We start from the raw sequence: 23,477 nt of genomic DNA, 5'->3' as shown, positions 1-23,477 counted from the left end.
TCAGATCTTATTCAAAGCAAAGTATCAGGGGATATTTTCTGCCTATCCAGCCATTTCTAAGAATGGTATTGAGTTCTTGATTATTCCACTTTTTTTAATCTTATTTTTAAGTAAAGCAATATTGTACAATATATATTCAACAGCTAGTGGTTAAATATGCCACACTTGAAGTTTTTGCCACTAAATTGTGTTCCTTAGGGAATAATGCTTATGTAACCAGGTGTTTTACAACTAGTACCGTAAATTACTATATATTATATACTATACATGTACAGGAGCAAAGAAATGGAATAGTTTTTTGTCTGTTCTCAAAAATTGGAGAAAACCAAGACTTATCAGGATAAGAGACCATCTTTTCTTTTTTTTCCAGGCCAGTATAAAGCTTTCTTTTGAAAAGACTTATGAAATATTTAACTAACTTGAACTTTTCATGACAAATTAACTTTGTCTTGGCATAAAGCCATTTCTTTGACAACAGAGAAGGATAATCACCTTAAAAACCCTCAGGCCAATGGAAGTATACTGCAAATGTAGTAGGCAAGACAAATGCAGGATGCACTCCAAAATGGTTACTCATTAAATTGCACCTCCAGTTTGGAGGTAGAATTCCAGACCTACCAAGTAGGTACAAAATCATCTCTCACATGAGTAAATGACTTTAAATATTGCAACACAGATTTTTTTACTATCTTGGCCTTTGTCCGAATCATTAGGCTTTTCCCTTGTGCATCTCCAGAAAAGCTAAGTATGTCTGTGCAGCTTATACTGTCTTATTAGTGCTTCAGCCACAAGGCTGGAAAAGCTTTCAGTGTTGTATCTGATGTATATGTGACTCTGCAACTTCTTTTTAATAGGCTTCTGTTGAGCCATATTGCTCCTTCCTTGAAAGAATTGCTATGCTTGACAAGTACTGTCCCATCCCATGCACTAAAATGCAGTCATTTCATGGCAGTTGATGGACTGAAGAACTAGTGAAATTAGAGGCAAAAAGCTCAGAAAGCAAGTCTGTGTGGCTGCTGTGTGCGCATTTGTGGTATGTCAGTGTGTGGAGTAAATGTGTCTGAAGGAGAGGGAAGATGATAACATTTTTGCCTTGAGACAGTGAGCGTTTTGTAGGTGTTTCTGTTTATGCTAGAAAGTTTTGGGAATCTGGAGAGGTCCCAGCTGACTGGAAATGGTGAATGTTGTTCCGATTTTCAAGAAAGCCAAGAAGGAGGACCCTGGAAACTACAGGCCTGTGAGTCTCACTTCAGTGCCTGGTAAAGTTAGGGAGAAGAGTATTCTGGGAAATATTGAAAAGTACCTGAAAGACAACACAGTCATTGGTCACAGCCAGCACCCTCCTGAGAGGAAAGTCCTGCTCATCAAACCTGCTTTCGTTTTATGACAACTGACCTAGTTGATCAAGGGAAACCAGTTGATGTAATCTTTTTGGATTTCATTTTGATACTGTCTCTCCCAGGATCCTTCTGGACAAAATGTCCAGCAAAATGTACAGCTGGGTAAACGCATTGTGTGGTGGGTGAGCAATTGGCTCACGGGTTGAGCACAGAGGGTAACAGTGAATAGGGTAACATCAGACTGGTGATCTGTCACTAGTGGAGTTCCACAGGGCTCTGTCTTGGGCCCTGTGCTCTTTGACAGCTTCATAAATGACTTGAACGCAGGACTGGAAGGGATACTAAGCAAGTTTGCAGCTGACAAAGCACTCAGCGGAGCTGTTGACTCTTGAAGGCAGGGAGGCCCTGCAGGGAGACCTTGACAAATTAGAGGACTAAGCAATCACCAACCAGATGGAGTTTACCTTAGAAGGTATGGGATGGGCAGCCCTGCATGTTACAGACTGGGGAATGAGATGCTGGAAAGCATTGCCACAGAAAGGGACTTGGGGATCCTGGCCAATGGCAAGTTGAATATGAGTCATTAGTGCCCTGGCAGCCAGGAGGGACAACCGTGTCCTGGGGGGCATCAGGCAAAGCATCACCAGCTGGTCGAGGGAGGGGATTGTCCCACTCTGATCTGCACTGGGGTGGCCTCACCTTGAATATTGTGATGCCTTAAGCCCCTAATAGTTTTTTATTTTACTAATATTTGTAAGCCTTGTAAGTTTTATAAGTAGTGGAAGTAGATTTTAAAAGCAGCATTCCCCACTCCCTTTCCCTGTAGTACAAATAGTTTACTCATTTCTTAGCCCTCTTACCCCATTCTATGCACCCCATATCACTCCTACCCCCGAATCCAGTAGAAATGTTTAGTCTTTTGTCAAGACAAGGCCTAGATTGTTTGGAGAATGCTTGTGTCTTGGCCTAAACTGCAGAACACGGTCAAAAATTATGTGACTATGTACCCTTTGTGCTCTGAAGATGGTGAAGATGATGAAGTAAAAGCCCTCAGACCCATTTCTCAGGGGGTGAACCCGGGGCAGTCCAGAGCAAAGGCCACAGGGTGGACACATTTGGGATTGGATAGATGGTATTATAAAATGTAACATCTCAGGCACAGCGGGCACGCGCGTCATAACATCTTTAGCCTTGGTAAAATAAACCCTTTCCTTATCTCACCCCTAATTAACTGCTTCAGAGATTTTTTAGCACCTGCACATCCCCCATGGCATCAATTGTGTGCAGTTTTGGGCACCACAATGTAAGAAAGATATAAACCTCTTAAGAGACCTAGTGAAGGGCCTTGAGGGGAAGCTGTATGAGAAGTGGCTGAGGTCACTTGGTGTGTTCAACCTGGAGGAGACTGAGGGGAGACTTCATTGCAGTCACAACTTCCTCATGAGGGGAAGACGAGGGGCAGGCACTGATCTCTTTGTGTGGTGACCAGTGACAGGACACGAGGGAGCGGCCTGAAGTTGCGTCAGTGGAGTTTAGGCTGGATATTAGAAAAATGTTCTTTACCCAGAGGGTGGTTGGGCACTGGAACAGGCTCCCCAGGGAAGTGATCACAGCATGAAGTGTGACAGAGTTCAGGAAGTGTTTGGATGATACTCTCAGTCACATGGTGTGACTCTTGGTGATCATCCTGTAAGGGTCTAAGGGTTGGACTCGATGATGTTGCCCAACTCAGCATATTCTGTGATTTTGAATCTTCAGGATTTATTATTTTGCAAGATGATTTCAGATTCTGTATTAACAGAAGAAAAAAGTAGAAACAATGTAATTTTTTACTGGAATATTGTAGTTTGATCCATCACTGTGGTAATATGTCCTAGTCAAAATCTTTGCAATGAAATGGTATTCTTACTGCAGTTGCATAAAAATGCAGTTGTGCTATACTAAGGCTTTATGTGTTCATAGACAACAAACTGAGCAGATATGAGAGTTTTCCTGTAGTAAATATATAAGAATTAGATCTCTTACTAGATTCCAGAAGTAGCTCAATGTTTATAAATCTCTTTTCTGAGCACAAGAAGTGAATGTTAATCTGTGTAGGTCTGATCTAAATTGAATTATCCTGACTGATGTCATCTGAAAATGACACATAATTTCTTTAATTCATTTTATCCCAGGCATCCAGAGTTTGTGTTTTACAATTTACCTTTAATCTAGCTAAACAAAAAAGCGTCAGCACTAAGAGGTCACTGGTCTCTTATGTAGTTTAATTTATGAGTTCTAGTTTCATCATTAACCTCTTACATTTTTTTGATTCTTAGAGGTATTGAGAGTTCATGATTCCTCTTAGGTTTAGCTCTGATAACTGTAGGAATTAATCACATTTTGGTCCTATTGCAGCTAAGCCTCATAGAGTTTATGGATCTAAAGCTTTTTTTTCTGGGTTGCGGGCTTCTCTGCTGGGGTCTTTGCTTGGAAAGACCTGCAAGAGGAAGCCTCACATCCATGTGCCTGCTTTTCTCAAAGCTGGCTGATTAGCAAGCAGTTGACTGTGCAAACTAGTTCTATATGAGATGGTGGAAAAGGAAACAGCCTCAGACCTCCAAGATAAGCAGTAAGCTTGGTTGACCCTTGGAGGGCATGCTCCAGAGTTATATTTTTGGAGAGTATATATGGAGAGTTTTAGGAGGTTATTATTACTGAGTAGGAGTAAGATACTAAAAAGCCATTCAAGGAGATACATAAGGGGAGAGGAAATGTCGGTGAAATCCTATATTGGATCTGTAAGAGGGGAAGAACAGAAGAAAATTCTGCTCAGTGAAGAGAAGAACAGGAAGGGTGGAAAAAAAGATATCACTGATGACTCTTACTGCCACAGAGGGCTTGAGAAGTGGTCCTGTGTGAACTTCATGAAGTTCAACAAAGCCAAGTGCAAGCTCCTGCACCTGGGCTGTGGCAATCCCAAACACAAATACAGGCTGGGTGGAGAACGGACTGAGAGCAGCCCTGAGGAAAAAGACTTGGGAGTCTTTGTGGACGAAAAGCTCAGTATGACTCAGCAATGTGCACTTGGGGCTCAGAAAGCCAACTACATCCTGGACTGCATCAAAAGCAGCATGGCCAGCAGGTCGAGGGAGGTGATTCTGCCCCTCTACTCAACTGGTGAGACCCCACCTGCAGCTCTGGGGTCCCCAATATAAGGAGGAGGTGGACCTGTTGGAGTGAGTCCAAAGGAGAGCCATTAAGCTGATCACAGGGATGAAACACCTGTCCTATGAAAACAGGCTGAGAGAGTTGGAGATGTTCAGGCTGAAGAAGAGGAGGCTTCAAGGAAGACCTTAGAGCAGCCTTCCAGTACGTAAAGGAGGCCTACAAGAAAACTGGAAAGGGGCTTTTGACAAGGCCATGTAGTAATTGGACAGGGGGGAATGGTCTTTAACTGAAAAAGGGCAGGTTTAGATTAGATATTAGGAAGAAATTCTTTACTGTGAGGGTGGTGAGGCAATAGAACAGGTTGCCCAGAGAAGCTGTGGATGCCCCATCCCGGGAAGTGTACAAGGCCAGGCTGGATGGGGCTGGAAGAAACATGGTCTAATGTAAGATGTCCCTACCCATGGGTGGGATGTTGAAGCTAGATGATCTTGAAGGTCCCTTCCAACCCAGACCATTCTGTGATTCTAAGATCTTTAAAACAGCATGTGAGGACTGTCAGTGGAAGGCTTACCTTAGACCTTGTTCTTCTAGAAAAAATAGATAAGAAATCAAGTCACAATGACAGACAGTAGCTCATGCTGGATTCCTGTTCGTTCCTGAACCAGGAGCAGCCATAGAATCTAAGGAGACAGTTTCCCCAGCCTCAGAAGAGCTGGTACCAAATTAACAGGGGAGACTTCCCATATGAGTGTGTCAGAGCTGAGGGAGTCACCTGAGCTAGAGTGCCATTTCTTTATATGCTCTTTGAAAACCTTTGTCTGAGGTGGGAATTGAGGGATAGCATATGTTTGTTCCAAATATACAAAAAAAGGCAGTATGTCGCAAGGAACACTTATTTTGTGCAGTGTTTTGTTTATATTATTAAGGATAAGTTCAGATATAAGCCTTGAAAGATGAAAACAAAGTTTCTGAGGGCTCCATTGATTTTAAAATATAATTTTATTGAATACGTAAATAGTTTTGTAACAATTTATTCAGTTATTCCTCATAACATAAATCCACATCTATCAGTGCTCTCCTTTTTGCTAGCTTTTGATTACTTTAAAAGTTGTAGTAAGCTGCATTGTGGTTACAGACAACAAGACTTGGTGGTTCCTGAAAGAGTATTTCATGATTTTTGCCCATGGATAGTGATGCCTTTTTGCCAGTAATGGTTATCTGAGGAAGTGATGTCATGCTGAAGGTACTGACTTCTACAACTTCTAAGATGCTACAAATCAGATTGAGGGTTAAAAATGTTGCTTTCATAGGCCTAGGATAGCTTATGCTAAGATGAATGTTTGCAGTAGCATTCTGCAGTTTGGCAGAGTTATCTTTTACCCGATGCACAGATTTCAGATTGAGCATCTGTATTGTTGGTACAAGAAGGTTTCCTGTGTTAAAATAGAATGAGGGAGATGCTGTCTTGAGTAATCTATTAAAATATAAATATATTGAAATATATTGCCAATGATTCTGGCAACAGATAAAACCACAGTTCAAATAATAAAGATGCTCGGAGTAGAAGGTATTGTCCATACGAATTGGTTGGTGTGGGTTTGTGTCACTGAGCTGTTTTGGTGGTTATCACTGGGAATAAGATAAATAATTCAGTATTAATATACTGAGCTGTGTCAGAGATAGCAAGTACCTGTTTAGTTGCTTCCCTACAGAGATGTCTTTAGCTGGTCAGTTTTGCATGTGGTGGCCCTCAGACCATAGCTGCTGATGTGTGGTTGGAGTTGCATCTGTGTGCTTATGGGAGTTGCTGCTTAGCCCAATGGTTCTAACCTTCCTGTTAACTTTACCGCTAATGGGACTTGCTAGCATGAGACTTCTAAATGTGGTTGGTGCAGATTGTCTACAGGTCTGGTCTGTTTCTATCTATATCAAATTTATACAGTTTTTTGGGAAGGTATCATAGAATCATAGAATTTGGAAAGGACCCACAATGATCATAAATCAGACTTGTCTTTGGGAGAAGAGATTATTTATGTGGATAAGAATATTGTTCAGAAAATGGAGGGTTCAATTATAGTAACAAACATCATCTTGTGCTTTCTAGTAATAATTGAGTGGCATTTTAGGTTGTCTTTGTAATGTTTTGTTCCCTTATGAGTTTCCAGAACTACAAGAACAATTAGCTGACCAAACGTATTCTACAATTCTCAAAATATTATTTACTTTATCATTAGTAATAAGTTTGGTTATAGGTGATTTGATATTGGAAGGCATGCCTTCAAAAATTACATTTCTTGTAATGAAGAAAATTCTTCAGACTGGTGAAACAAGATGTTAGCTATCACTTTTCTCTCTCATCAGTATGTCTTACATCATCAGGATGTGAGACACATCAGGATGTGAGGCTGTCTTTGCTGTTTGTTCTGGCCAGTTTTGGTCTTGAAATCTGCAAAATAGAAATGTGAATTTCTTACTAAGCCTACAGGCTGACTTTGTATTTTAACACTAATAGAATAGCTTTCATATTTTATTAGAAAAACCCCATAGCAAAATCACTGTGCAAAAAGTCAAAAATGAGAGATTAGTGACTGAAACAAAGTAATTTTGTGCAAATGTACAGATTCTTACTTAGGGAGAGGTACAGTCATTAAAACAACCAATTGAAGTGGATGAAACAAAAATATATTCTCTCAGGAGTGACTAGAGAAAGGCAGTGTGCAACAGAAACCACTGAAAGCCTTCAGAAATTTATTTTTCATTCCCATTGCTTCAACAGTAGCTAATGGGTTACCTCGACTGCATATTTTGTCTTAGGCTAAAATATTCTGGAAGAACAAAGCAGTTGTTTGGAGTGATAGTATGTTAACAACCTGACCAGAATACACCCATCTCACTGTTAGTCTGTCATATTAAAATTTCAGTTTAGTAAGTTCCATCTCAGAGTTCTTATTAAGCTCTTGAGAAAAGTCCAAGGGCCGTAGCCTGTCCTTCCACAGTCTGGTTCATATGTTTGATGAAATTCCAGTGTGCTGGAGTAAAAAAATCAGTCCCTCAGATGGCTAGTTAACCTGTTTGGATTACAAAGAGATGTTCTCCAGATCCTTCATGCTCTACTATATACTCTTGTATTCTGCTCCTTATTGTCCTGCTTTGTCATTTCCTCAGAAGTTAAGTGTAGGAATAAGAAACTTTCAGCCTTAGAATTCTTCAATATTTGTGTAATTATTCTGTCCCCATTCCTGAAGAGGCAATAAGGAGTGTGAGGCATACCAATACATACAAATGAGTAAAAGATGCTGGGTTATTTGTTTGGGTTGTTTTTTTTTTTTTAGGAATGTGAATTGTTCTTTTTCTTTTAAACGCCTTTTAAGACAAAGACAATTTTCCATCTTCAGTAGTTCTCCTACATGAGTTTCTACAGATTTTAGGACTGCAATATAACTGCATAATGAGACTACAGCTAGTATGTGAGTTCTAAAAACAAGTGTGCAGATTTAAAAATGTCTTCATTTTTCAAGAGAAAATACTCATGTACCTGATGACATGATATGTCTGGGTTCATCACAAACACATATGACGGTTGCTAGTTCAACATGGGATAGTGTTTTGTGGAATCTGAGCAATTGGAGGCAATTAATTTTATAGGTACTGAATATGTAGAGATAGAATAGCAAATTTTTGAAAGTTTTTAGAATTGTTGTTTGCACTGGATTCTTAGAGGTGGGTAACTTTGTAGATTTAATAGTCAATTTGTCAGTTCATTCAATTTCCTTCTTTTTTAGAGCTGAGTCATTTACTATGCAGTTAATATGAGCCTGAAGAAAAAGACTTCTATTCACTGAAAAAATACTAAAAAAAGGATGAACTCATGAACTTTATTTTCATCCTTTAGGGTGGCAGGTCAATCAGAAATGTATGCTGCAGAAGAATATATTACAAAAATTATATTGAAAAGAGGAAAATGGAGACAGTTTGTTGCTAGTGAAGACTTAGAGTGTAAATGAACATATCTGTTCCAGTCATTGTATTCTTCAGAAAGCTGACTGTCTTTTCCAATACACAGGGAATGAAGAAAATACGTCCTGGTTTTATTACCCAAAGGTATTTTTTGATGGCTGCTTTCCATAAAGGGAAAGAGAACTAAATTAATTCCTTGTATCCAGGTAGAGCTAAGGCTAACACAGAGAAAAAAGGTTAGTTAAAAAAAAAAATGCACATTTATAATTATTAAGGAAATAAAACAATTATATGTTTCTGTTGGAAGATTGAAATCTTTTTGCTGTCCAGAATCCTAATTCAAGATAGCAAAAAGTACATCAGTCTGTAATGCCAACAACAAAAATATTTAGTTGCATGTATTTGGTTCTGAAACATCTCCCTTAGCTTAGTCAGGTAATTTCTCCAATTAAGAAGCATAGCTCATTGAAAGAAAAATAAACTGTAATGTTTCTGTGCAGCTAGCTGGACATTAATGGTGTGCACAAGAGAATATTGTCATCTGATATTTTGCGTGTGCAATTATGAAAAGGTAGAAACTTCCCTGATATATTTTGCTTTCACACAGTAGGTCTCTCTTTTCCTCTTGTTCGGAAGGCTCCTGATTTTATTAAGAGCAGAACAGACTCTGTTCCCTTTGCTAGTGAGAACAACTCAAAACCCATGGTACTTCAGCTGTGTTCAGCTTCTGAAGATTCAGGGTGAAAGCAGTTACTCTGTCTGTTTACTGATTTCAGCTGAGTAAAGAAAAAAAGGTAAAAATAAAAGTATGACTTGCTACATATTGTGTGCGTGTGTTTTACCATGTGTGTTTCCATGTTCTTTAGGACTGCTTTTCTTACTAGATTTGTGAGGTGTTTTGAAAAGCTTTACACATGTACGTTCAAGCTGCTGCTTATCTGTTACTTTGCTGCGAAAGGGACTTCTGTCAGATTGGACCTCATTTGGGTTCTAAAGTTTGGTCTCTTATGAAACTTAAGAGCTCTTGGCTTTCTTGGGAGCTGTGAAAGCAAGGAATGTCTGATCCCACAGTAAGTCTATTCCTTCATCCAGTGCTGAAAGTGCTCCAACTGAAAACAACACCTGATACTTAACTTGTGTTTGAATGTCTTGGTGATTTGGCTTTTTTTTTCCTCATCGTCACTCATTGCAATTGTCTTGTAATTTGTTACAGAAAAGGAGCAAACGCCTGGAAAAAGTCCATGTTGTTCTTGGAATAAACCCTGTGATTTGGATTCGCTCATTTCTACCCTGGCCTATGCCTACTTTCTGGACAAGGTATGGGAAAAATTGGACTGACTGGTCTTAATTCACTTGTTCCAGGTTGTTACAGACATCTTATTGTTAAGTCAATTAAACTTACTGTAAAAACATTTTATCCTGAACAATGATTTTCTTATTATTAGAGGTGAGTTTTTAGAATATAATAATCTACGTTTTCCTCCATACAAAGAAATGGCTTATTGAATAGCAGTTAGGTGGCTTATTGAATAGCAGCAAAAAATCACCCCTGTACTTCATTCTTTAAACTTTCTCCTTTCTGGCTTTCCCACTTACTCTGTAGGAGGCAAACAGAAGCAGATGAACAAAAATAAAAAGGCTTTTTTTTTTTTTAAATTAAGTACAAGGGGAAGAAAAACTCAAACAGAAAATCCAGGCTGTTTCTAATTAGTCACTCAGTTAAAATATCTTCCTATTAAAAAATGGGTCTTATGCAATTCTGACAAATGTGCACCTGTGTTACAGGTCAGTCCTCCTGACGTTCTTTGCTTACCTGTATTGAACATACCAGAAAAGACTTTAGCTATTTCACTGAGACACAATTTATACTGGAAGAGCTGAATATCCCAGAGTCATTCCATATCTTCCGAGATGAAATCAATTTGCACCAGCTGAATGCTGAAGGGAAGTTGTCTTTAACACTTGTAAACAGCAACATGCTGACAAGGTATTGTGGTTTATGTACAATAAAATGGCTTACATTAGTTCAAACTGTTTTAAAAATTACATTTTTCTACAGTAATATTATATTGCTTTAATATTGATATTCTGCTATTAATATTGATATGCTAAGGAAGTTAAGATATATTTTGTCTCTCCTTACATTCAATGAATGTGAGAAGCTGAATAGTCGTATTTCAATCACTTCTAATGAACTTCCATTTTTAAGAATCTTGTATTTTCACACAGCTTAGATTAGATTTTTAATTTAGTTCAGATAGTCTGGAAGTTTCATGTGACCATTAAGTAAGAGATCAGAGTTTTTTTCCCGCTTCTTAGCTAGTTTAGCTTTAAAACTCTTTGTTGATTTGGAGGTGCCCAGACACTTCCATATGTGCTGTTAAAATGGCTGATGGATTATTGTAGTCCTTACCAACTACGACATTTTTTTTCAAAATGTCGTCAATGCCAGAGGCTCAGAGTTGCTCTGTGGGAGACCGTAGTCTGTATTCCTATTCTTAAGAGGGACTATTTACAAGTCCGTAGTGAATCTTCTATAGAAAGCCTTTGTAAAATGGTCTGCCTGTCTTGCCTAGAGTGAAGAATTCTTCTTACTTCCAACTCCTTTTAGAACTTAATTGAAGATGAGTAACATCCTGTTGTGATATGGCCGCATCCTATTCTGAGAGGTTTGTGGATAAGAATAAAAGTAGGGGAAATCTGAAGAGAGAAATAATGTAAATCTTATAGCTGTTGATTCTTTATCAGCCATCAGTTCGGTGCCTCATTCACTTCTCACAGTAAAAAGTGTCTGTAATATTTGCTTTTTGTTTATTACTATTTCTTTCTGTGTTTCTATTTTCTAAAGAATTATGATTAGCATTTTATTATTAAACTTAGTTTGGCTTTGTTACTGCTATTGTAAACAGAAATGTAAAGTGTCTAAATGCAAAAAAAATACTGTAAGTATTTTTGTAGGTTTTCAAAATATTCAGTGGAGAAAATGCAAGATCTTCTCTGTATAAAGAGGGATATTTTCAGCACATGTAGAATTTTTTTTTTTAATTATTAATTTTATAGATTTGATGAAGGAAATGTAAACATTTAAGTCTTAGTAATGTATCAAGCTGCAACCGGACATGTCTATCTCATATTGGCCTTTTTAGCCACCAACGCGCTTACAACAAACATGAGTAGAGCCCTTCCCAAATTTTCATTCGTGAAGCCTAGCCATGATGATGATGATGATGATGATGATGAATGTATCAAGCAATAAAAGAACTGTGCTTTGTGACATTCTTTAGCTTTATAGCAGACTTCAAGTAGCAATAGGAATAGTGTTTTAGTCCAGAATTTAAGAAAAAAGTTTCACTCTTTTTAATGGGTTGTCTAAACAGCTAGAAAGATAAACATATATAACTTTTAAATTTGCTTGATAGTGACGATAAAAGTTTGGAATCAGCTGTTGTCAAAGTCATCAATCCAGATGAGCAATGTGACAGGAGCCTGGAGTTACAAGCATGTTCTTCCTCTTTAGTCGTAAAAGAGATTCTTCAAAAGGCACCAGAGTTAATCACTCAGCAACTGGCTTATCTCCTCAGAGGTGAGAGATTACTCTTTATATTAAATACTGAAAGGTTTAATGGAGTGTTTCTGAATCTGCTCATGCAGAAAGAGTGTGATCCATTCTTTGGTTAACAATCCCTTTAAAGACCACGGGAAGCTTCATAAAAGAAGCAGGGAGTAAAGAGTTTGTTAAAGAGTAACATTATATTGAATATTAAAAATGTGCATTTAAAAATAGGCATGAGAGGTCTTTGCTGTATCACTAGACAAGAATATTAGATGGAGCTGTCGACACACCAGCTGGATAGCTGGAAAAGCTGTGCAGTTCGTTGATTCCAGGGGCATTGTGGACAACAATATGAATTGGAATCTAATATTTACACGTTAAAGCTTCTCCCTCCCAATGGTGGTACTTTTTAATAGAATAATTTTTAATGGTATGATGCAAAACTTCTACTGTTTAAAACCACTGTTACCAAATTTTTGTTGTGCTTTCCCTTTCTCTTTTATTGTATGCCCGGTAGAGTAGAAAGAGGAGGCGAGCAGAAGTATTTTCTGCTCTGTCTTCATAGTTCATTGTTTTTATTAATTTTCTCGGTTTGTTTGCTGCATCAGAACTCTTCAGTTGAAAATAAAACCAGGGTTGAAAAGAACTGATCACTGCTTTTAAGTTATTTACTGAATTTTAATAGAATTTAATAAATTTTATAGTTTTAGGTTTTGATTGATGTGCAACTGTTAAATGCCCTTTTAAGAAATTAGTGTGGGCATGTTTAATGAGGGTTATGAAAACTTGTCTACACTTTGATTTCAGAAGCTACTGCAATCTTGGCTTCTCATTGTAGTAATCACTGTGATAAATAATGTAATGAGCATGTTATGAGAAACTACAAAAGTTAATTTATTTTTTTAATGTTCTATAGAATAAGCATTAACAGTAACACAGCGTTTAGCCTACTTTTATAATATCTTTCAATGCTTCAAACTTTAGTAAACCTACCTTGAAATATTTTTGTAATCTCCAAATTTCTGTGAGTAGCTCCCCAGGAATCTAGACAAAGGACCAAGCATAATAATTGATTTTGGAGGCAGAACCAAAAAAAAAGACATTGGGGGAATCTCAGGATGCTTGTTTGTTGGTTGAAGGAGTCAGGAGGGAGTGCTCTGAATAATGTTCAAGAGCATGATCAAGTACTATAAGTGGATGTAAATGTCCACATGTTTTGTGTCTCTAATATATCCAAATTAAAATGAAGTACTTTTATTAGTGTTTGCGTTAGAGATAGCACTTCAAGTTTGGAGGGAGATAGTAGCTAATTGTTTTTTTAACAACTAGGAACTACATTTTCATTATTGTGTTTGGGGAACTTATTGGACACAGAAGTCCCTCCGCACCTTCTTTTGCATAGTATGAGAAGTGACTGGCAAAGCCAAGAGAACACAACACAGCTGCACTTGTGATTGATGCTTTTCTACTTCTCCCAGCAATGCAGCAAGTCCTCTTGTGGGTCTCTTAAAATAGAAAAAGGTTTTGGTGCTTAAGAATCTTCCATACCAAGTTCAGAAAAGCCAGCGAATCCCATTACTGGTTTTGATAAGAGTCATAAAAAAATATAAATCATAGACATAAATGTATGTAGATAGCAGATCAAATTACAAGCAGTCTGAAAATAAAATATCAAATACAGCCTACGATATCTAGATTTTGTGTTTCTCTGTGTGTATTATGACCTTTTATCATGAGGTATAGCTTCTGAAATTCATTTTACCTGTAAGCCCAGGAAATAAAGGGACCAAATACCATGGTCTGGAAGGAGGGGTGGCTGTTTCATTCTTGCTACTGAGTATGTAGAGGCTCGCAGGATATCCCCTCTGTTTGGGGGCACTTCAGAGGCATAGAGGCAGTGAAAAGGCTCTACTGTGTTTTTCACGCTTCATTATGTTACTTCCAATGTAAATCTGTATATAGTTAGTATGTCTAAATTTTGGGCAAAGTTCAGAAGAGAAGGCCAAAGTAGAAGTCAGATTGCTAAGGATTAGGATTTTATTTTTGTAAAACAGCTGAGAGATGGTAACACCTGAGTCTCTGAGCTGGGAAGTCCTCTTTCATTTTCTGGCTTTCCAGGGAGTAAGACAATAGAAGTATCTAAAATTTTAGTAATTATCGTGTAGTGACCATGACAGCTCCATTTACTGCCTCTTTTCCAAACTTCTTTTTTCTCAAAGTCTGTTAGCAACTTTTAAATTTCAGTAACAAGGGCAGATGTTTATAACCTGCCACATTTCAACTTTGAACAAGCTTCACCTGCTTGTCTGTGTTAAAAAAAAAAAAAAAGTCAAGAGGAAAAGACTTTTCGTGTGAAACCCAGCATTATTGATTTAGGCATTTTAATATTTAAGGATTTTTTTTCCAGATGACTGCTTTTCTGGTATCTTTGTCTCCCCATCAGGCATGATATAAGTTAATTCTACCTTTGGGCTTTGATTAGAGCCTGCTTAGAGAGTCAGTGTTGTATAGCCATAGCTGCCTTAAGTTAGAGCTTGTGCTGTTCCTGGATTTGTGCCAGAAGCAAACAATTATAAAACCTGCCAGAGTCTTGGGCCTGTATTATTTTATTTCCCCAAAGATGTTAGAAGGGGACTGTTGCCAAACTCAGATCCATTAAACTGCTGAATCATTACATTGTCTGCTGCAGCCAGCTGGCAAGAATGTGATTCCAAGCACTCACTGTCAAGTAGCTTGGGTCAGTGCACTCTCAAAAATACCTCCTTATGTTTATTTGTATAAGGCCTTGAAGGATGCCACAAGGTGCAAACTGCAACATGTAAATACAGACAGATTTACAGCAAGAGCATCAGCAATCTTTTTATGTGAATCTGCTTTTGCTAGTTATGAGTTGCATAGTTGAGGTCTTTTCATGCCCTGATGGGGCAGTCTGACTTTTATTAGAGAAGATTAGTTCGCTATTCTAGCCACCCAGACAAATGTTAAGAAATGTCCTTTTAAGGACTCTAGGAATTATGCCAATATTTTTTTTCTGTGTTGTACATTGATCAGATGATTCACATCTTCCTGGATTGATGCATCCTTAGTATATAGGCCAGAAAGAAAGGATCATTTTTAACTGCACCAAGCACTGCACTTACTTGGACAGATACCTTTCTTTTTAATGTGTGGAAGCAGCTTTCTTGGAGACAGTACTCCTACTCTCTTCGTCCATATTACATTGTGTTGCAGCTTCATGGCTTTTCATGTTAATTACAATGCAGATTGCTTTCTTGGATCTGTTTACAGTTTGGGTTTGTGGAGGCTGTGAGGGAGTGCAGTGTGTTGAAGTTTACTTTCCATGAGGGACTGTTGGTTTTCCTCTTTTCTCTGTCCTTTATATTTCCTTGACAGGAGAAATGCCTATATTTTCATTGTACTGTTTCTCTCAGCCATAAACTTATAATTCAGGAGATGCTTGTGCTTTTCATAATGGTTTCCCAAAACGACTTCTGCTTTCATTAGATCATGTTTAATATTAATGCACAGCAATTGCTTTTGGCAAAACTAGTGCTTCACTTCCAAACCACTTTGCAAAAAAAGAACAGAAGGCACATTTTTTTAAGAGCCTTAACCTATTTTCTAGTGGCCTCTTCTTTGGAAAAAAATGTATGTAAAGTGATGTGAGGTACACAAGAAATAATATTGAATCTTGTATTGCCTATTATATATTTTTTCTGTGGTTGTCAGCAAACAGCAGCCTCCATTATGCTTTCAGAAACCCTGGGGGAGTTGCACAAGCACTCAGTAAAATCTGCAGGAGATTTCTGAGACCGTGTATTGCTTTTACAGCAGTTACTTCCAAGACAGCACATGACGAAACAGACTACTGACCTTTGGTCAAAAGTACCTTAAGTGAACTGTTTTTCTAAACTACCTGGAATCTTAGCCCTCACAGGAATGTTGAGGATGCCCGAGAGAGAAGAGATGTGCCTTTCTTTCCTGCTGATGAGCATAGTATTAAAGAATGATCATAATATTAAAGGATGAATAAATGTTCATCTTAGGGCTTGTGGACACCTAGTAATATGAGAAGGATCCTTTTCTTGATTTCACCCTAGTAGAGAAGTTAGCAATTGCAAACACTACAGTATTGCTATGACAAGTGAGAAAAACAGTCTTTTAAAAAGCTCTCTCAGCCCTCTGCCTACGGTGAGTCAAGCTCACATCATGTTGACTTCCAAAATGTTGAGCTTGGTTGGATATACAATTCACATCTCTTGTTCTACTGCTTTTTCCTGTGTGTTCGTATTAAGATCTTATCTTCTTGGTCTTACCCAAATACTCTGTTCCCTGGAGCACACACAACTGTGATAGAAGTTTTACATACTGCATATCTGAGGATCTGTGCAAATGGATAGATTGCCTAACTCATCCTAGTGCTGCTGGAGGGCTGTATGGGATATGCTGCAGTTTCCCTCCAGCAGGTAATTGTATGATGAATTTGAGCATGCATTGTAGAGCCAGTACTTTCTTCTGGAGTCTCCATTTCCTTTGTGTGTGCATGAGCAATTTTCCTTTCTGCTCCTGGAGGAGGATAAAAGGAAGGCTGAAAAAGCAGAAATTTGCTGTTGCTAAAATAATTCATACAGCCTGGTCACTGAGCTGCCATTTATCGAGGTGCAGCTCTGTGCTGACTGGGAGTGTGCTATGGGGTGTATAACTCATTCTGGTCACCACCCTTCCCAAGGTATGGATAGCTATATGTTTCAAGCGTATATATGTAGCACAGACACTGTTACCTGGTTAGAGGTTGAACGCCACAGGGGGATTTTTAGATGAATTATCTTGGAGGCTGCTGATTGAGAAACTTTCTTCCTATGAAAGGAAAAATAGGCTTTGCTAATGGGTATAGATATCCTGAGTCCTTTATATATCAGTTATTTACCTGTAGAAATCTGAAATCTGCTTGCTATGGAGCCATATTTTGTGTACCTAAATCTACAAATGTCAATGTTAGTCAGTATACATGATTTTCATGCAGTCTGTATTTATTTAATATATTTAATGCTATCGAATAGAGCAGGAGCATTGTCTTAAAGTGATTGTAAGACTGGCATGAAGAAATAGCTGCTGCAAATTAAAAGATTATTGGGAGTTAAAATATCTGTAACAGAAACACAGAATGGAACTTCGTGTATTTTAATTTCCAGAAACTAATATCTGACAGGGAACAGTTTTTTCTTGTTAAGCATTATTTATTATTTAATTCACACAGGATGTGTCTAATAAGGAGATGTTTACTTAGCATTGCAAAATTGCAAGTGTTTTGTGAATTTTGAAGAAATGCTTTTTGGTATTTTATGTGATAACAATATAGGAGAAAAACTGATACATACTAGATGTTTGGGTCCTAGTCCATCTAGTGAGATTGAGGATGGCTGTGTCCAGGGCTTTCTTTTACTTGCTTCACTCTGTGTTAAAGACTAAACACTTCGGTTTATAGTAACTATCTTATGTTATTGTACTGATTTGCTCATTGACCCAACACAATACAATGCAATCATACACTTGTTTGAAATCCCTATGCACAGTAGAGTAATAAATAATTTCAATGCTGAAGTATAAGATTTTATTATCCTTAATTTACCGTGAGTAATTGGAAGTGAACGCTATGTTTGGGTATATTAACAAATGGGACCTCAATCTCCAGGGAATGAAAGGGTGACTTTATACCCTAAACAATCAGGACTCTTTTACATTCAGGATGGAATATGTGCAGTACGTAGTTGTCTGAAAAGACATTACTCTCACCTCTGTATTTTAAGAGTTGAAGTTATTGGATTATATTTCTTTTAAATTTTGAGTGCATCATTTTGATTGACTGAATAGGTGTTTCTTTGCTATGTTCATGGAGTTAAAATCATAGAATGGTTTGGGTTGGAAGGGACCTTAAAGATCACTTAGTTCCATTCCGCTGCCATGAGCAGAGACACCTTCTACTAGATGAGGTTGCTCAAAGCCCCATCCAATTTGGTCTTGAAAACTTCCAGCAGTATGGTACCCACTTCTCTGGGCAACCTGTTCCATTATCTCACCACCCTCACAGTAAAGTATTTCTTTCCTTTTGACCATTATAGCAGTTAATTGACATGTCTGTAGAAGAAAGACTGGCAATGTGGATTTACTGTTTCAAAGTATACCAGCACTTGGTCTAATGCTTAGAGAGAGGGATAAACCCTGGTGTCCTGCCACTTGCTGCTGGGCATGCTGCAGAACTGTAGGTGTACAGAAGCATACTGCACACTGTGGCAGCACTGAGACCAGCCAGTTAGCTCTACCGTAGGCACTGAAAAGGCACCCAGTTCAGATTTTAGAAGTTTCACGTTAGGAGGATGTTTCTGTGTGAGTTCAATATCTAATTCAGTGAACACATCAGTGGAAACAACCTCCAAGAAAGAAGGGGCTTGGATAGCAATACAGTAAACATTCTTGATTCTGTAGTACCTCTTTGATATTTACAGGAGGCATTGATTTTTGTCTTTCAATGTTTCAGGAAGCATTCTTTTCAAGTGCATGTCTTTGGAAGCTGACAGTATCACACAGGAGCAGGAGAAAGTGCTGTCAATCCTAGAGGAAAAGTTTCCAGATCTTCCCCCACGAGAGGAAATTATCTCTGTACTCCAGGAGACTCAGTTTAATGTACAAGGTAATGCAACTTGCTTCCATTTTTCAGACTTGTTACAAATATATTTATATAACTGTATCAGAATATTGTCTTAGTGTGTGTGGTGAAAGTAGTTGCAGCATGCTCTCTTCAGTGACAGTTAAATATGTTATATTTAATTTTAAATTAAGTTGCTTACATTCTGAATCATGAAATTGTGATTTCTGTTGAGGAACTACTAAACTCATAAATAATCTTATGTTGCTTTTACAGATAAAGTTATCATTAATTAATGCGTCAGCCCTCATGCAGAAATTGTGCTGAAACTGCCTACATGGTGTGGAAGTGGATTTTATTCTAAGATCCTTCTCAGTTTTACCAAGGACTGTGTATAGATGAAGTGAATTTGACACCAGACTAAGATTAAGGAAGCAGTGGGAAAATTGCAATTCTTTTCTTTTCTTCTGCTAGAAATATCAAATTAAAATATTTAGTGATCAAAAGTGGGAATGTTTGAACCCAAAATTTTGTAGCAGGCTTTTGAGGGGATGCTTTAAAAGCTGGAAGACAATTGTTGCAAGAACTCTCAAATTTTTTTACTGGCATTTGCTACCAAGTTGTTACCAAAGAGCAAGTATTAAATTAGTGAGATGTTTCTTTCTTAGGTATGTCAAGTATGCACAGGGTTCATGCAGACACATGGTCTTTTTTGACCATTCTCTGTTCACCCATCTGCAGAAATCAGTCAGGAATTCAGACCATCAGCCTGAGATGGCTGCCCTATCTGGTACATAACAACAGACTTTGAAGTGCTGCTTCCTTTGCCCTTTCTTTCAGTGAGGTTGCAAGTTAGATTACTTTGGGGCAATAAATCTTCACATAGTTCCCTAAAGTTCTTCCAGTCAAATAATCATAGTTCAGAAATTAACTGAATGGAGTCTAGATTGGAGAGACACAGTGAAAGTGGCTTTTATGGAGTTCTGTTCTTAGTTCTGCCAGTTGCCTAGGAAGATGCTTCAGTACTTGGCTTATGTAGTTTTTCTAATATCAAATGCAAAGTAGATAGAATTGGTTTAGTCTGCATGGTATCAGTTGCCAGTAATTTATATATGCCGCATAAGGTGGGCACTGTCATGCCCTGTTTTTATCTCATAGCTGCTGTTCTCTGTATATTACAAGGTACATATTTAACGCTACATTTATTCATATGACATTTGTATTATTAAGGTGCTGCTGAGTTTCTGAAGTCCTTTGAAGGTTTTAAACTCTGCTGAATATTTTACCTCATCTACCTGTTATTTGAGGCAGTATTAGGACATTTCAGAAAAACAAAGTTCTCAGTTTCATGCAGAAAGAATGATTCAGTGGCTTGAATTCACGAATTCATTTGTTATTTGAGAGCCAGTAGGTTGCAACCCATCAGAAAGTCTATGAGTTATGTACAAGTATTTTTTAAATGACAGATAAGTATATGTTTGTCTTGTCACTAGACTGAATGCAGTAGCTGGACTCTGTACAGGAACAGTAATGAAAGGAGTAATTTCTTAGGCTTAAGTTGGTATTTTTTTTCCCTCTTAAAAATCAGTCATGCAAACACATTTTGGATGTTATGCTGCTAAGCTTTAAAAGTCAATGGACATTTTAAATGCCACCATACACTGGGGTACATGGCTAGCAGCATTCTTTACATAGACATTTCACTATCGTGTCTCTATTTTTTATCGTCTGATATGTCTTATGTTCCTCTATATAACATGTGTTTATTTTGAGAATCTTTACAGCATTTAGGCAGACATCTTCAATTAGGGAAACTTAGTCACTTCGATTTTCAATACATTGTGCTTATACATATCAATATGTCTAGTTGCAATGTGAAATAATTCCAATTTTACACAATTGTTTCTGATGTTAGTGTTTGTATGGTACGTTAACATCTACTCAGTATGTTAATGATTTGATGTACATAAGAAAAACCTACTGGTGTTATCTCTTCGTGAAAAAGGTTAGAAAGGTTGAATGACTTTGTGCTTAGAGAATATCTTAAATGTTTTGCTTCTGAGTATTTTGTAAACACCATGGTATTCCACAGGTGCTTTTCAATGTATTGCTCATTCCAGAAGTATTTTATATTAGTGATTTCGTATTAGTGATTTCGTATTAGACCATAGGAATGGTCTGTCTATACATTCATCATCAACTGGAGTAAAGCTGACTTGAAAAATACGAGCTGCGTTTCAGAAGACTTAGTTCTTCATCTTCGTTGTTATTGTGTCCCCTCCCTTAAATCTCTTCCTTTCTTAAAAAAAACCCTCTACAAACATTAAGCATTGAAATATTAATATTGGTTCTAATTTTCTCATACGATTGTCCTGAAATACAGAAGCCTCAGCATTGAGGTCTAAGCTGTCTTTTTAATTTGTGTTGATGCATCTGTCAGCTGTAGATATTTGTATATATTGAAATTCCTGTCTCTTCTCAAACAGGTGTGAGTATTGAGGAGGTTATACTGAAGGATCTCAAGGTGATTTCGGATGGAGAAATCAAAGTAGCAATTAGCACTGTGTACGTGACACTGGAGGTAAGAGGAAACTTAAACAACGTAGTAGGTTAAACAGCCTTATTGCATAGGGATGCAGTTCTTTAATAAAGATTTTGAACAAGTTTTTTTCTCAATATTACACATGAGCAGAATTTTCAGTGATTTAATTAACTTTGGTAGAAGCACTAGCTGTTTGTTGTCTGACTTATGTTATTATGCATCTGATTATTCCCTCCCATTAGACTTTACCATGGTGTGTTCAAACAATGGCATAAGAAAATTGCAGCCTTTGGGTGAATTGCAGTTGTGAGCTTTCTGTCATACTTCAGTAGGTAGTTACTAACCAGGACTTTGTCCTACCTTTCGCTTACAGTATGGCACATAATTTATAAAGCCATTCTAACACACTCTAGGCTTTTTGAGAGGGAGGGATATGCCTTCATGCCTTCTAAAAGCCCATCTTGAAACTGTATAATGAAGTGTATTGAAGTCCATTGCCACATTGCCTAAATTAAATGTCTGTTGCCAGAAAGAGAAGTACCTCAGTGGGGCAGAAGTTTGTAAAATTTTGATCTTTGAATCAAAACTATAGATTTATTTTTATGAGTATCCCTGACACAGTGTGAAAGTGACTGCTTTGATCTTCTTTCTTGAACAGTCCCAAACATTGTGTAATTTGTTAGGGAAAACTCTTGTGTAATAAGTTTTGTATCATTATCTCAAGACAATTTGTGTTATGGCTGTCAGTAGCTATCTATCTGAAATACATATTAATGTTACTGGCATTTAAAAATATTAGTGCTTAGATGACTGAACAAATATGACATGACACTTACTTCTGATGGAAGTTTGCATACTGATACACTGATTAATAAGAAAACTAAGCAGACTGAAGAAAATCTCAATAACAAAAGCACTTTTATAGAGTGTATATTTGTAATTTTCAATCTGTCCGTTTGTCCAAAGGTCACCCATATGAAAGTATTTGAAATGCACAAGAAATTGTCATCTTGTAATTTTGCAGTTTATTTTAATCAAAACTTTGTTTACCTCAAATGGTACTAAAAAAGAAAAATATCTTTTGGATAGTTCTTAACTCTGAGATTAGCTCTGCTGGTTAGAGCATGGTGCTAATAGTACCAAGGTTGTGGGTTTGATCCCTGTATGGGCCATTCGCTTAAGAGCTGGACTTAATCCTTGTTGGATTAAGAATATTCTGTGATTCCCTTCTATGTCCTATGAGATTTCTTACAGTACATCTCTTGTAATTCATTTTACAAAAAATAAGGTGCTTCTGTGGTTGAAAAAGTTTGTGGTGCAATCCAGCTAATAATAATCCATAGGTTTCTACTAGCATACTAAAATACACAAAGCAAGTTGGGTAGGAAAGCTTGAAGAAATGAAGCAGAATCTATTAGTCTCTTGATTAGTTTCTCAGTGTTAAGCAATCTTTACCACCAAACATACACTGCTTTATGAACCATTTGATCCTGAAAATTGTGCCAAGGCTGGGAGGAAAAGGGATGAGGAAAGAGTATGTTAAGTAAAATACCCAAAAGAGAAAATGGGATTTTAAAAAATTCTTAATAAAATCTTCCTCTTCTTTTGTTTTAAATCTTTCTCTTTACTTTCAATGAATGGTGGACAGAGCCAGTAATTAGGAGCTAGCTTTAGCATTACATTTTCTTTTTATTTATTTTTCTTTTAATTGCGTTTCATAGATTATGTAGAATGCAGACCTTGGCTCCACAGATCTAAGCTCCAGTTAAGTATGGCTGACCTTACATTGATACTCTATACGCTCAAATGAATTGTAACTCAGAATGTGTCTTCTTAGCTGAAACTCACAATTTGAATTCAGCAACATTAGGTTTTTGTAGTCCTCAAAGCAGGCAATTTTAAATCTTTTTTTTAAGTGATAGTGTAACATTTGATGGTGACAAACCTTGGTCAAGCCATGTCAAGATCTGATGATCAAGCAGTACATGTTTCATAATTGTTTTTCTTAGGACATATCTAGTGAACATTGTGGAGGAAAAAGGAGATTCAGTGGCATGTAAGAACAAACTGACCGGTGTTTTACTGGTGTTAGGATGGATTTTAGGTCCAATCTGTTAAGTACTTTTATTACTAGTATTTTTGATGGGATTTTTTTCAGGAATTTACAGATACCTTGGCCTGCTATTTGCTGTCTGTTGTTCTGCTGTGAATAGTTTGCATCAGAAAGGGCTAACTTTTCAGGGATGTAACTGCCTTTTTTTTTTTTCTAGTTATAATGTTTGCAAAGTTATA

At 37.4% G+C, this 23,477-nt stretch overlaps 1 protein-coding gene across 7 annotated transcripts in view; it reads left to right on the top strand.

The window, feature by feature from the left end:
- Positions 1–23,477, top strand: part of PRUNE2 (prune homolog 2 with BCH domain) — a 144,886-nt gene that overhangs the window by 24,955 nt on the left and 96,454 nt on the right. For all 7 annotated transcript variants that reach the window (XM_032675256.1, XM_032675253.1, XM_032675257.1 and 4 more), the window contains exons 2-6: positions 9,661–9,764; positions 10,233–10,434; positions 11,867–12,030; positions 18,536–18,688; positions 21,130–21,224. In XM_032675256.1, coding sequence (XP_032531147.1) covers positions 10,424–10,434; positions 11,867–12,030; positions 18,536–18,688; positions 21,130–21,224 — 423 coding nt within the window. In that variant the 5' untranslated portion in view covers positions 9,661–9,764; positions 10,233–10,423. The remainder of the gene's footprint in view (positions 1–9,660; positions 9,765–10,232; positions 10,435–11,866; positions 12,031–18,535; positions 18,689–21,129; positions 21,225–23,477) is intronic.

Source organism: Chiroxiphia lanceolata, chromosome Z, assembly GCF_009829145.1.
Source record: "Chiroxiphia lanceolata isolate bChiLan1 chromosome Z, bChiLan1.pri, whole genome shotgun sequence".
NCBI lineage: Eukaryota > Metazoa > Chordata > Aves > Passeriformes > Pipridae > Chiroxiphia > Chiroxiphia lanceolata.
Note: the sequence above shows the minus strand (reverse complement) of the source record. Positions and strands in the feature narration are given on the sequence as shown.